Genomic DNA, 13,444 nt, shown 5'->3' with positions numbered 1-13,444 from the left:
TGCAGTCCTTGACATTCCTTGGCTTATAGCTTCATCATTTCAAATTCTTCTTTCATCTTCACCTGGACTTTTTCTCTTTGAGAATTTGTGTTTCATCTTTTACAAGGTAATCAGTAATTGGATATGAGTTCCCCCTAAATCCAAGACCAATTAAAATCTGGATTCTTAGTTATTGTATATAAAGTTTCTGTTTTCAAATGAGGTCAAACTTCAAGGTTGAAGTGAACATGAATTTTTGGAGAACACTATTCCATCCACTACAGCTAGTCAGCTTCACTTTGGAGAGTTGAGACGCACTTGAAACCTCACAAATATTAAAAAAAAAAAATTAAAAATCAGCTAGAGAAATGAATAGACCAGTGATGTAAGGCAGTGGTGGAGTGCTTGCCTAGTATGAATGAATGTTTGGGTTTGATCACCATCACTGCAAAAAAGAAAGGAAGACAAAAGCAAAGCAAAACAAACAACAAGAACAAAAACGCATAATGTGAAACAGATTTATCCTGTCAGTTTCCTTATATAATTTGAAATAGGCTGAAAATTCCACAGAAATACACTAAAAGAAGTTCAGCATGGAATTGCTATTGGGGTTAGAACTGGCAGAATATATCAGAGCCAAGAACTCAAGGAAACTATATGACAATTCCAGAGGATAAAGTTTTTCTGACATAACAAATAATCAACAGACAACCCTAAAATACTGGTATTGAGCATTTCATAATTATAAATTCTAATTTAAAGTTAGGACATACTAATTGAAACTCAAACTTTAGAGATAGATTAAAAGAAATGTAATTATAATTTAGGTTCAAGACACTATCAGAAAGTTATAAACTTAACTAGTAGTTACATAGATTGACTATATTAGAGTTTAGCTTCCACTTGAAACCTGTGCTAGTAAGCTAGTAGTAGTATTTTAAAATACCCTGTCCATCCTGAAGTGTGATAGTTGCATTTTTAATTTTTATTTCTTTATCATGCTTTCATCTAGTATGAAAACTGGGAATTTACATAACTAACCAATCCAGTAGCTGTTGCACTTAAAAGGAATGCATTCGTTGTAGTAAATAAGAATGATAATTTGTATTCTGTCGTTTATACTCATAATCCCTTTATTGCTTTGATGTTCATTTTGTAAACATCTACAAGCTTTAATAGACACAATACAACATACTCAGATTTTTCACATTTGCAAGAATGACATGTTAAAATGATCTGTAATTTAAAGTGATATGGGAGACAATTGCATACATCTTTGGTAGCAGAGTTATCTTCATGTAAAATTCAAATAATTAAAAATGAAACATTGTTTCTATTGACATAATATTTTCAGAAAGCAGATAAGTATGTCACATTGCTTTTTGTTACTGTCATGGTATAAAGATATTCTAGAGCAAGAGTGGGGTTTTGAATAAATCAAAAGGATTATGTGATAAAATGGTGCAATTGTATTCTAACTCATCTGTGACTCCTGGTAAGAAGATAGAAGTTTATTGTCATCCATAATACTCTGCTCCTAGGTCATTTTGAAAATATTTTGATTTTGCACAGTTTTGTTAGATTGAATCCAGTATCCAGCTTGAAAAAAGCATGACTTTAATTTCCCTGTCATTTTATTCTAGTCTGATAATTCATTTTATTCTTATAAGAATATAATGAAAGGGAAATTAAAGTCAAATTCCAATTCAAAGATGGAGAGTCCATGAAACACCATTTCAAATACTTTTAATCGAGTGTTCTTCATTCTTCACTCTTTGCCCAACAACTGCAATATCTTTGTCTCATTATCTCCTATCTCTTCTTTCGACGTTCCTTTCCTTCCAATTTTAACAGTGATAAATTGTAGTTTGGATTTTAGTACTTTGATAGCTATTTTAAAAAGTGCATTTTGCTTTAATTGAGAAAATTTTATTATTTGAAATACATATTTAATTGATGGGGGATTAATATTAAGAATTAGGCAACTTTTCAATCCTCTGAAAAGATAAGTTTAGCAATTTCTTGACTGGTACCTTAGCATCCTGGAATAGTTCATTTAAATCAGATAGTAGAATAGCCATATTACATAAATATATGAATATAACTAAATGAATTTTGAATATCAGCCTATAGTGTTTAAAAATATTTGGATAGAAAAATTCTTTGTTAAGTTAAAGAGTTCAAAATCAATTATCTTGGGCTGGGGTTGTAGCTCAGGGGTAGAGCACTTACCTTGCACATGTGAGGCCATGGGTTTGATCCTCAGCACCATATAAAAAATAAATAAAAATAAAGATATTTTATACATCTACAACTAAAAAAATGTTTAAAAAATAAATAAATAAATTATCTTGTTGGTGAGGATGTGGAGAAATTAGAACCCTCTTATGCTACTGGAAGGAATGTAAAATGGTTCAGTTGCTTTGGAAAACTATCTAGAAGTTCCTCACATGGTTATAGGATTACTGTTTGACTTATTAATTTCACACCAAGAAATATACTTACAGCAAATAAAAACAGACATTCATATATAAACTTACACATGAATGTTTATAGCAGTATCATTAATAATAGCCCAATTGTATGATACAAACATCCACCAATGAATAAATGTTTAAACAAAATGGTAATATTTGCAACTAAGTATTATTTAACCATAAAAAGTACAAATTACTGAAATATGCTACAACATAAATGAACCTTGAAATCATTATGCAAAGTGAAAGAATTCAATAAAAAAGATCATGACTCTACTTATTTTTCTATAAGAGGGACATTTATAGAGACAGAAAATATGTTAATAGTTACTTATATCTGAGGGCATGGCTAGGAACATAAGGGGATGATAGTAATGAGAATCTCTGAGTAATGAGAATATTCTAAAATTTACTGCAGTGATGGTTACAGAGTTCTGAGTATACTAAAAATGTTGACTTCACAGTTTAAATGGTAGGATTGTATGACATTGAAATTATGTATCATTGAAGAGGATAAAATAAATTATCACTAATAGTAGATAGCTCAAACAAGTAGCAGCTACTCTTTGAAGTACTAAATTTACCCAATTTATCCTCCTTAAACATACTGTGAATTAGGAAATCCTAATTTTCCATTCTACAAATGATGGCACTAAGACAAAAGGACAAAAAGAAACATTTATTAGGTAACAGATAATAAGGTATACAGCCAGCAGTTGAAACCAAACAGTATGGCTTGCAAATTTATTATTTTAACTAATATTCATAATTATTATACCCTGGCTATAATTATGTATAATCACAAATATAGAGGATAAAAGAGTATATTTTGTTCTTTAAATATTCTGCAAATATTCATTGTAGGTCTCCATTGTGCCAGGCATGTTTTTAGGCTTTGAGAATATAGCAGTATTCTAAATCCAAAATGATAAAAGTCCCAGTTGCCATGCACCTTACATTCTAGAATATTAAGAATCCAGTAGACTTGGTTTCAAACCTCAGCTTTGTCCCTCACAAATAGAGGATCTAAGTAGGTTTCTTAACTTCTTTGATATACATCTTTCTAGTATGTAATATGAGAATGATTTGCCCACAATCATAGGGTCACTATAAGAAGTAAATGAGATGATATAGGAAAAAATTTACTGGAATTCCTCTCACACAATAAATGAAATATAATAATAACAGTTACAATGGTGGTTATAGTTTTAGTGCTCCTATAATTGATATAATCATTGTCACTACCAATAGCACCAAAAATGTAGTTAAGTCATAGCTTTGATGTTTGAGGTAAATATATATTCTTCCAAAGTTTGCTTATATAAGAATATATAGCTACTTGTTGAACCAGAACTGAAACATGAATTTTTTTTTATTTTTTAGATAGAGAGAGTCTTAGAGAGAGAGAGAATTTTAATAATTATTTGTTTTTTAGTTTTTCTGCGGACACAGCATCTTTGTATGTGGTGCTGAGGATCGAACCCAGGCCACATGCATGCCAGGCGAGCACGCTACTGCTTGAGCCACATCCCCAGCCCAAACCTGAATCTTATTTCAAATGTTCCATACTCTTTACTGTTTTGTAGACACTACCTATACAATCTTTATGCCAATCTTAAATTTAGGAAAAGCAGAATAAGGCAGTAGTAATGTCTAGATACATTTTGATAAGTTTATTCTTCTGAAGTGGCAATTTACATTTTAGAAAGGAAAGACATAATAATGAAACATTCTGAGAAAGAAATTTAGGCTGGTTTGTTATGAGATTTACTAGTGGCTTTTCTTTAAAGCCACCAACACTCTGAGGAGATAACTGAATAAATCTCTGAAATATCATGCCACATGTGTCCTTCTACCAAAACAAATGAACTTGAACATAGTAGTTATATGGATTTAAACCAAATACAAATTGAGGTTAAAATTGTGACATTTTTCTCAGTTGCAGCATCTATGTACTTTATTTTTAAGTGCATACTGGAGAAAGGTGTTCCACAATGGATGGTATCACACACTTTACAAGCTGCTACTTTTTCATAGTATACACACACACACACACACACACACAAAGTTTCTTACCCAGTTTCATGTATCCATTAGACAAATATTAAGGATCTACTATGTGTTCACAGTGATAAACATTTTCATTTTGATCATGACGTTCAGAAGAGTTACCATCATCAGTACTGTGGGTCCTACAGAAGACGGTCAATGACATTCTGGTGTTTGTTGTTAAATATTAATCATTAAAGGATATCTCAAGTTGATAATGTACATGACCCATTGGACAAATATTTAATGATGATTGGTGCTTTATTGGGTGAGATGGAAGTCATCTTTTAAAGTAAATCAGCACTCATCAAATACATTGTTTCTTCTGTGCCCTCTTCTACTTTGTTTCTAATCTGCAGAAAGTGATTCAAGATAGGTTCTCTAGTAGGTTTCTTCCCCTTTCTGCTAATTGTGTGTATAGGTATAGCTTCCTTGACTTCCAATTCCAACTTTCTCTCTTTCGTCTATCATTAATCTTCTAATTCTTATGTTCAGAGGACCATCACACTGTAAGCAGAAGCAATGCACAAAAATGTCCTACTTGAAGCCAGAATGTAGATAATAGCTGTACTTTATACAGATAGGTAAAGAAAAAAGAGAAGTTATAAACCTGGGGATGGGAAAAAAAGAGTATTCAGAGACTACACAATAGCAATACTATTTTGGGTTATAGATTTTATCTTTTATTGACCTCACCCTTTGTGCTTGTGGTTTGAATACACATACCCAAACAGACAAATATAATATGTCTAGTTCCCACTGATCACAAAAGTACATAGATATTGAGGAATACCAAAATTACTTGGTTTTGATTTTTTTAAAGTGTGTTAACAGAACTGCTGTATCAAAGCATACATGAATAATATTTCACTGTGGTGACTTACCTGACATAATTTTCTACTATATTGACTAATACTATGCAATTTAATAGAGAAATTACTGAAAATTTAGGATATTCCTTTCATTGGGTTATACTCTTGACATTAACAAACTTTGTAACTTCCCTTACATACTATATTTCATGTCTCTTTTTTATCAGTTATATTCAGTTAGAACTCTCAATTAAGAAATTTAGTAGATGTGGCATTGTAACCTCCAAATGTTTACTAGCCTTAAGTATTGGTTGTCATTCAATTTTTAATAGTTCACTAAATGCTTTACCAAGATAGAGATGATTAACATTTTTATACCTTTACTTGGCTCACTAAATATCTGAATGCTTTTGGATTGCTCAGTGATAAATGGTAAAACATCTAATAGCTAACATGTATTATGTTCTTGAAAGTAATTTCTACTGGAACAAATACAAAATGATCCATTATGATTTTACAGAATAGGTAATGGTATTTTCAATGTTGTATTTTTAGATATTGGTTGAAGTTTTAGGGATTTTTGGTCTGTGAGATTTTTTTCATTTGGAAAATTAAAAATTTGAATTTGTTATTAAAACATTCTCATTCATAATAAAGAGAGCTTTAAATACTGGTTGGTTAAAGATATTGAAATGTAAGAACACTTTATTGGAAGAGAATACTCAAGGTATTATCCTCAGGCTATGGCTTCACAGATAAATCAAGTTCTAACTTTGATCCATTGCTGATTGGATTTGATGGATGTAGATGGACATTATTGATATCTTATGCTTAAATTAAATACACAATGTAAAAGAACAAAAAGTACAATTTTATTTTTAGGATGATTTTGGATACTCATTGCAATTTTAATTGTTTAACTCAATTATATTAAAATGAGAGAAAAATATATAGACTCTTGGCCAGGTAATATCTGATAAAACAATTAGATAAAAATACAGAGCATTTATCCTCATATGATGTTGGCTATGTTTCCCTTTTTATTTACCCTTACTTCAGAATAAATACTACCCTCATCTCAATTTTCTGATTCTTTGTACTCAACAATACCCTCTAAAGAACTTTTGCCTTTCTGTAGAAAGGAAAAAAATGAGCAGGAGGACTTTTGTGAATATCTACAAAGGAGAGTGAATCTATAAGGACAAATGACCCAAATGTTTCTTGAATCTTAAAAATTGAAGTAACTTGCTACTTTATCATGATAGATTTAGAATGGATTTAGTTAAACAGAATAGAACTAAAAAACAATAAAATTGATAGAACATTTAGAAATAGTAGAAAGGATTTAGTTAAACAGAATGGAACTAAGATCCAATAAAACTGATAGAACATTTAGAGATAGTATCCTGATATAGTATAGATATTTCTAATGTTTGCTTCCAATTCATGAATTTCCAAGTTGGCTAGTTTTTGTTTTAAGAAATACATTCATGCTTGAAATAAAGGCCCCTTCATTTAAAATAGATAAGAAATAAGTGATATCATAAGAAAATATCCAATTGAAAGGATGCCTTTTCTTGATTAATGCCTATGTTGCCTAAGCATATAACTTAATTTTTTGATGTCAATTGAAGATTTTATATGTCACTTCATATTTTTGCATGAAATTGACAATGTTCTTATACCACTTCACTGAAACCACTGAAGAATCTAGAAGATGAAAGCATTTAGGGGGAAAAAAAGCATAGTATTGCACTGGGAATATTGACATGCTTTTTAAAGAATATGCATTTGCAGTAACCAAATTGTAGCTGATTTTTATTTTTGTTTTTGTTTTTGTTTTGTTTTGTTTTGCTTCCCTTGCCTCCATTTTATCCCAAATCAGCGGAAATCCGAGGGGAAAAAGGCAGGAAAGGTAAGATTGTAAATTTCAAAAAAAAAAATTGATTTCAAAATATGTTGTACCATTTTTTCCCTTAAACTCCTGAAGTTACAGTAGTTACTCCATGGAGTTAAAATTGTAAGTATTTAAGATGACATATGTTATAGTTCTGCCTTAAAAGAGATTCAAGCCGAGCTGTCTCCATATTTTGTATCACTTACACAGTCCTGGAAGCAGTTTTCAAGTCTTATTTTATTTTATTTTTCACCAATACTTTCTTTTCCCACTGTGCCAAAACAACATACTATAACAGTATCATTTTGTGAATGTTCCAGTAATATAGTTATTTTGTGATGAATTTTAGCAATTAAAAAGAAGCATTTTAGTGACAATACACATTTTAGCAGTGATAGCAAAAAGTTAGTGAATATAAACCATGAGTATATGTTAGGATCAGAGGGAAAAATGCTAGAAGTAAAAGAGACATGGTTAATCAGCAAAATTATATTCTTTGAGAAATGGGGCTTTAGAAAATCATCTTTCAATGTGAAAAAAAATACATTCTGCTCAAATATATGTGAGCACTGTTTTCTTTTTCTTATTATTTTTTTATTTATACATGACAGTAGAATACATTACAATTCTTATTATACAATAGAGCACAATTTTTCATATCTCTGGTTGTATACAAAGTATATTCACACCAATTTTTGTCTTTATACATGTACTTTGAATAATAATGTCCATCACATTCTACCATCATTTCTAACCCCATACCCCCTTCCCTTCCCCTCCCACCCCTCAGCCCTATTTAGAGTTCCTCTATTCCTCCCATGCTCTCCCTCCCTACTCCACCATGAATGAGCCTCTTTATACAGAGAAAACATTTGGCATTTGTTTTTTGGAGACTGGCTAACTTCACTTAGCATTATCTTCTCCAATGGCATCCATTTACCTGCAAATGCCATGATTTTATTCTCTTTTATTGCTGAGTAATATTCCATTGTGTATTATGCCACATTTTCTTTATCTATTCATCCACTGAAGGGCATCTAGGTTGGTTCCACAGTTTAGCTATTGTGAATTGTGCTGCTATAAACATTGATGTGGCTGTGTCCCTATAGTATGCTGTTTTTAAGTCCTTTGGGTATAGACTGAGGAGAGAGATAGCTGGGTCAAATGGTGTGAACACTGTTTTCTAGAACAAAAATAATTTTATATTGGTAAAAATAATCTATTTAACATATATTATTAAATGTTTGTTACCTCCCAAGTTAAACTGTACCCCCTCTAAAAGAGATTTTCAATATTTCATGACATGTTTTTCCCAACATTTATGCCTTTTTAAATAAACCATATTTTGAGGTTGAAAGAACTGAGTTTCCCTTAAACTTTTGATGGAAGATATTTTGGAAATTCAATTCATTAAGCCTTAAGAAACTACTCATATTACTCATCAAAATCTTGCCATTACTGTTGCTCAGTTAAATGTGTATAATCTTTAAGATGAATTATCCTGTTCTGGTTTGATAGGCCAAATTTGACATTTGAAAAAGAACTTCCCAGAGGGTGATCTACGTTATATCATAAAGGAATCTGTTACCCTTATGTGTCTTTAATAAATGTGAGGACTACCTTAGAAAGGAATTTGACTAGAATGTCAAAATGAATTCGAATTAATGTTTGAGAAATAAACTAAAATAACAGCATTATATTTTAAAATCAATATGCTTTTCTGAGAGTTTTCAAATACCTCTCTAAATTATCTTGAGTAACACTGTGACTTGGGAATGATGAGGTTTTGAAAGTCAGCTCCACCCAGAAGGCAAAAGTTCAAAGAACAGTTCTCCAATTCAAAGCAGGAAATCAGCAGTAATAAAATGTCACTGGCTGCTACTGTGTACTGTAGAATTATATACATACATATGTATGTATACATATTTAAATATATATTAATATACATGCACACACTGTGACATAAGGAGAGAGAGAAGCTTTACTGATTTTAGGTGTTTATGTCATCTTTGCATTGCTGTGAAAAAACATCTGACAAGAACAACTTAGAAGATGAAAGATTTATTTTGGTTCTCAGTTTCAGACAATTCAGTCCATGGTTGGCTGGTTCTAAGGCAGAACATTATGATAGAACTGTGAGGTAGATAAAAGTTGCTCAACTCATGTTAGCTGGGAAGCAGAGAAAGGGACATATATAGTCCCCAAGACATTTCCACAGTGAACTATTACCTCCACCCATGCTCCACCTGTCTACAGTTTTCATCACCTCTAAGTAGCCCATTCAAATTATTAATTCATGAGAGAGATTAATCCTCTAATGCTGTCAGAGCCCTTATGATTCAACTTTGGAACATTGGTGCATTATATAACATATGATCTTTTGGGAGACATTCGAGACCCAAACCATAACAGTGTTCTAAAATTCTCAATAATTCTGGTAAATTTGAATATGAATCAATTGATCAATTATTTAAAATAATTGTCAAGAACACAAATATTGGAAAATTTTATCTAAAGTAGTGAGTCTATATTTAGGAAAATATTTTATTAAGAAGTTAGACTCTGTATATAGCACTCTGGAATGAACCTATCGATGTTCCAACTCAGAAAACCTATAGGTCACAATATTTCAATATAAAACACTTTAGTAAAAATGTAAAAGTAAAAGTAAAACATCAATATAATCATAATATGAAAACCAATAGAAAGCAATGTTTTTGGGGATGATTTTTGTTTTTCAAATAAAAACAAACCTGAACTTACATATAGGAAGACTTTATTCAGAAGAAAGATTATTGTGGTAGGGGAGAAGGCTCCAATTGTGGAACTCTATAAGGTCACAACATCCAATAGGCAAGGTTTTTCTTTCATAAGTTCAGCAGGGGAGAACAAAGATAAACAGACTCTTAAGAAGAACCTGGACAAGCAAGAGAAATATTTATTGTGGTCCAATAGGAAAAGGGTTTTGCTGTGGTCCTAAGAGAAGCTGACAGACGATAGGGACACATTTTACTTTTTCATAGTTTGTTCAGGTTTGGGGTCAAGCCAATTTCAGGAATGAAAGAAATGGGACTAAAGTTTGATCAAGCCAAAAAGAAGGGTTAAAATTTGGCAACTGTGAACATTTGATCTTTTTTTTTTTTCTCATTAGCTTTATTTTTCTATATTTATCCTTAAAAAATTTTCATTTGGGTATGCATGATAGTAGAGTCTATTTTGACATATACACACAAACATGGGGTATATCTTATTCTAATTAGGATCCCAGTCTTGTGGTTGTACATGATGTGGCAATTCACTATGGTGTATTCATATACGTACATAAAAAAGTTATTTCAGATTCATTACACTGTTTTTCCTAATCCTATTTCCCCTCCCTTCCATTCATTAGCTTTCTGTAACAAAGTAAGAATGATGAAAATAAAAATAAATTACTTATTCTTTTCTCAATTCCACACACTATACGTGTATGCATATGTGAACCTATATATATGTATATACATATATATGTTCTACAGTTATACAGAAATATAGGTGTATGTATATTGGTGAAGACATTTACAGTTATGTTTACATGCCTATAAATATGTGCATAATAATAAATATTTAATAGTGAATATTAAATATGTAAATAATAAATGTATGCATATTAATCATCATAATAACTCTATAAACTCTTTACAGATGAGGTAAAGAAGGTACAGAGAGCTTAAGTGATTAACTTAAAGTTGTGGAATTATGAGTAGAAGAATCAGATTTTGAACCCAGCCAGTCTGTCTCTAAAATCCTTGTTTTGGAAAGGAAAAGACAAAAACTTGAGATTATAGAGCAAATACTCATTTATCTCAAATACCTGTAAATTTTATTATACTTTTGTAATAACATTTAATATATTTAATGTTATAAGTTGATAAAGAGGTTTCTGAAAGAGAAATTATTTAAAAACCATTTTTCTGTCAACTAAATCCTGCCACAGATACATCATCACGCTGTTTCTACTAATCTATACACTTTCTATTCCCAACCTGATATAATGTGGCTAACACATACCATGGAGATTAGGTCTGTCCTCTGATGCCCTTTATTTTTGGTTCATTGCATTTATGTATACCTTTTGAAGGGTATTTTGGATATTAAATTCAAGAAGCTATAAACCTTAAATATATTAAGTGTCAGAATGTTCATTAACTTTGGATTTATTGCAAATGTTTCCATAAAAAGTTGAATTAATCTCTTGAACCCCTGAACTTCACCTATTTAGTTTTTTAAAATGAATTCTTAAATATGACTTTTATATTCAGTTTCCTTCAGATCCTAAATTTGTAAAAATGTAAGGCAACACATTATCTTAGCTAAGAATATAGTATCTAGATGAGTACTTTATTATCTTTTAGATCCTAAAACTTCAAAGGACAAGAGAATTTCTCAATGACTTCTCTGGATTTAAATTTAAATGACTTCAGAGGCCTTACCAAACAGGACATATTTTTAGAATCTGAATCAGAGGCTTAGGTTGCAGAAATAGACACATTTTTCTACCTCCTCTTAAAAAGATATTTCACCAAGAACCTAGTGGCACATTTAAATGCTAGAATAAAAGCAAATGCCACTCTCTACTGTTTGTTCTTTCTTTATCTGGTTTATATTCAGCTGGCTAATAGCTAATTAGCTACCCTTAATATTGTAAGAAATATTTATGTTCAACTAAAAGAAGTACAATTTTTTGAACCTAGTTAATAGTGACAAAAATTCCTTATATAAACACAAACTTTGTAGGTTTAATCTACTAACCTTCTTTTACTTAGCATTTACCTGAAAATTTCCATATAGACATTTTTTCTTAAAGATCCCTCCCCTCTTTGACTATGTCTGAGTTTAAATTGCCCTCAGGGTTTGCACAAATAGCTACGCTTGTTAAAGAGTGTGTTCACCAAAGTGCTAAACTAAAGATGGCAGAAACAGAACTAACTGAGATTCTCAAAGGAGAACGTTTCTCATTTCTTTGTATCTGCCTGAGGTGAATTTATAAAGTGGCTTATTTCTAACTAACATAATGGATAACAGTAGCTATAGTCCTATTTCAAGTAAAAGCTATTCTCTGTCATATGACTATCTTCTTCCAGATCTCTGTCATTTGTGCAGTCATTTGCTCAAAGGTTACATGAAGACAAGACAGCTGGGCAATGAGAATTTTAGAGGGAACATGTATTATAATACTTATATTGCTTGTGTCTCTAAAATACTTCTTCAACTTCTATTCTGTTCAACAATCCAGAAATGTTTGGAAGATCTTTCTTTAAAAAATCTTTTGAAAGCATAATTTAGGAATTTGAGTATGGAATGGCACATTGAGATTTTTTTTAAAAAAATTATTTCTAAATGAATCTAACTATTTTGGTATGCTACTAAATAGGTATATCCACATGTCTTGGCCCTTAATGAAAAATTATTTTCATGTTACTTTTTGTAGCATTATAATGTAGCAAATGTATGAGGCCAAATCTACAGCAATTATGAATGCAATTTCTTCTGCTTCTTTTAGCAGTTTTCTTTATTAACATTAGTGTAGTGTTTCTAGTGTTGTGGAAAAATTAAATTCCATGAAGAGCTCTAATATAGCATTACCACCTAAGGTAAACCATTTACCCACATCCTGTGTACATTCCCTAGATATACTCTTCTGGGGACATTGTATACAAGGTGCACTGTGAGGCCTTTTACACTGTTTTAAAGCTTTTTATTTTGTTTTGGAATTGATTTTTAATTCATCTCAATGGGCTGTGACTGAAAATTTGGTCTGTGGCTAAAAGTGGCAAGCAATTTAAAGGATACTTTTGATCCTTCTGTATTCCCCTTCCATGCCTATTTCATGCTTATTGAAAACTCATGCTTGTAAATAACTTGTTATTAACTGTTAAGGTAGCCACCATCATAGGTATTTTGTACTGTATCTTTGCATGCTTTTTTTTTTATTGATTCTCTAGCTCTTATATGTATATATATGCATTCCCTGGGCCTGATTTTCATGTGATTACACAGGTTTCAAGATTGTGAACAGAATCTTCACTATTTATGATCACAACTCTATTGCTTTATGTTATACTGTCTAGTTAACTTGAGCTTTGCTTTCATTTTCGAATCATTCATTTACTCTCCGTTTTACACACTTTGTAAAACACCTTCCTGATTATAATTATCTATTTCTTCATTATCCTTGGCTTCCTACATTG

General features: G+C 31.2%; 1 protein-coding gene across 8 annotated transcripts in view; it reads left to right on the top strand.

Moving 5' to 3' along the window:
• Pcdh11x (protocadherin 11 X-linked) overlaps positions 1-13,444 on the top strand; it is a 650,410-nt gene that overhangs the window by 327,863 nt on the left and 309,103 nt on the right. For 4 of the 8 annotated variants that reach the window (XM_071606437.1, XM_071606433.1, XM_071606435.1 and 1 more), the window contains exon 4: positions 7,203-7,232. The exons of the other annotated variants lie outside the window; for them this stretch is intronic. In XM_071606437.1, coding sequence (XP_071462538.1) covers positions 7,203-7,232 — 30 coding nt within the window. The remainder of the gene's footprint in view (positions 1-7,202; positions 7,233-13,444) is intronic. 8 annotated transcript variants of the gene reach the window in all.

This window comes from Marmota flaviventris, chromosome X, assembly GCF_047511675.1.
Source record: "Marmota flaviventris isolate mMarFla1 chromosome X, mMarFla1.hap1, whole genome shotgun sequence".
NCBI classification, from domain to species: domain Eukaryota; kingdom Metazoa; phylum Chordata; class Mammalia; order Rodentia; family Sciuridae; genus Marmota; species Marmota flaviventris.
This window is presented reverse-complemented; position numbering and strand designations above follow the sequence as displayed.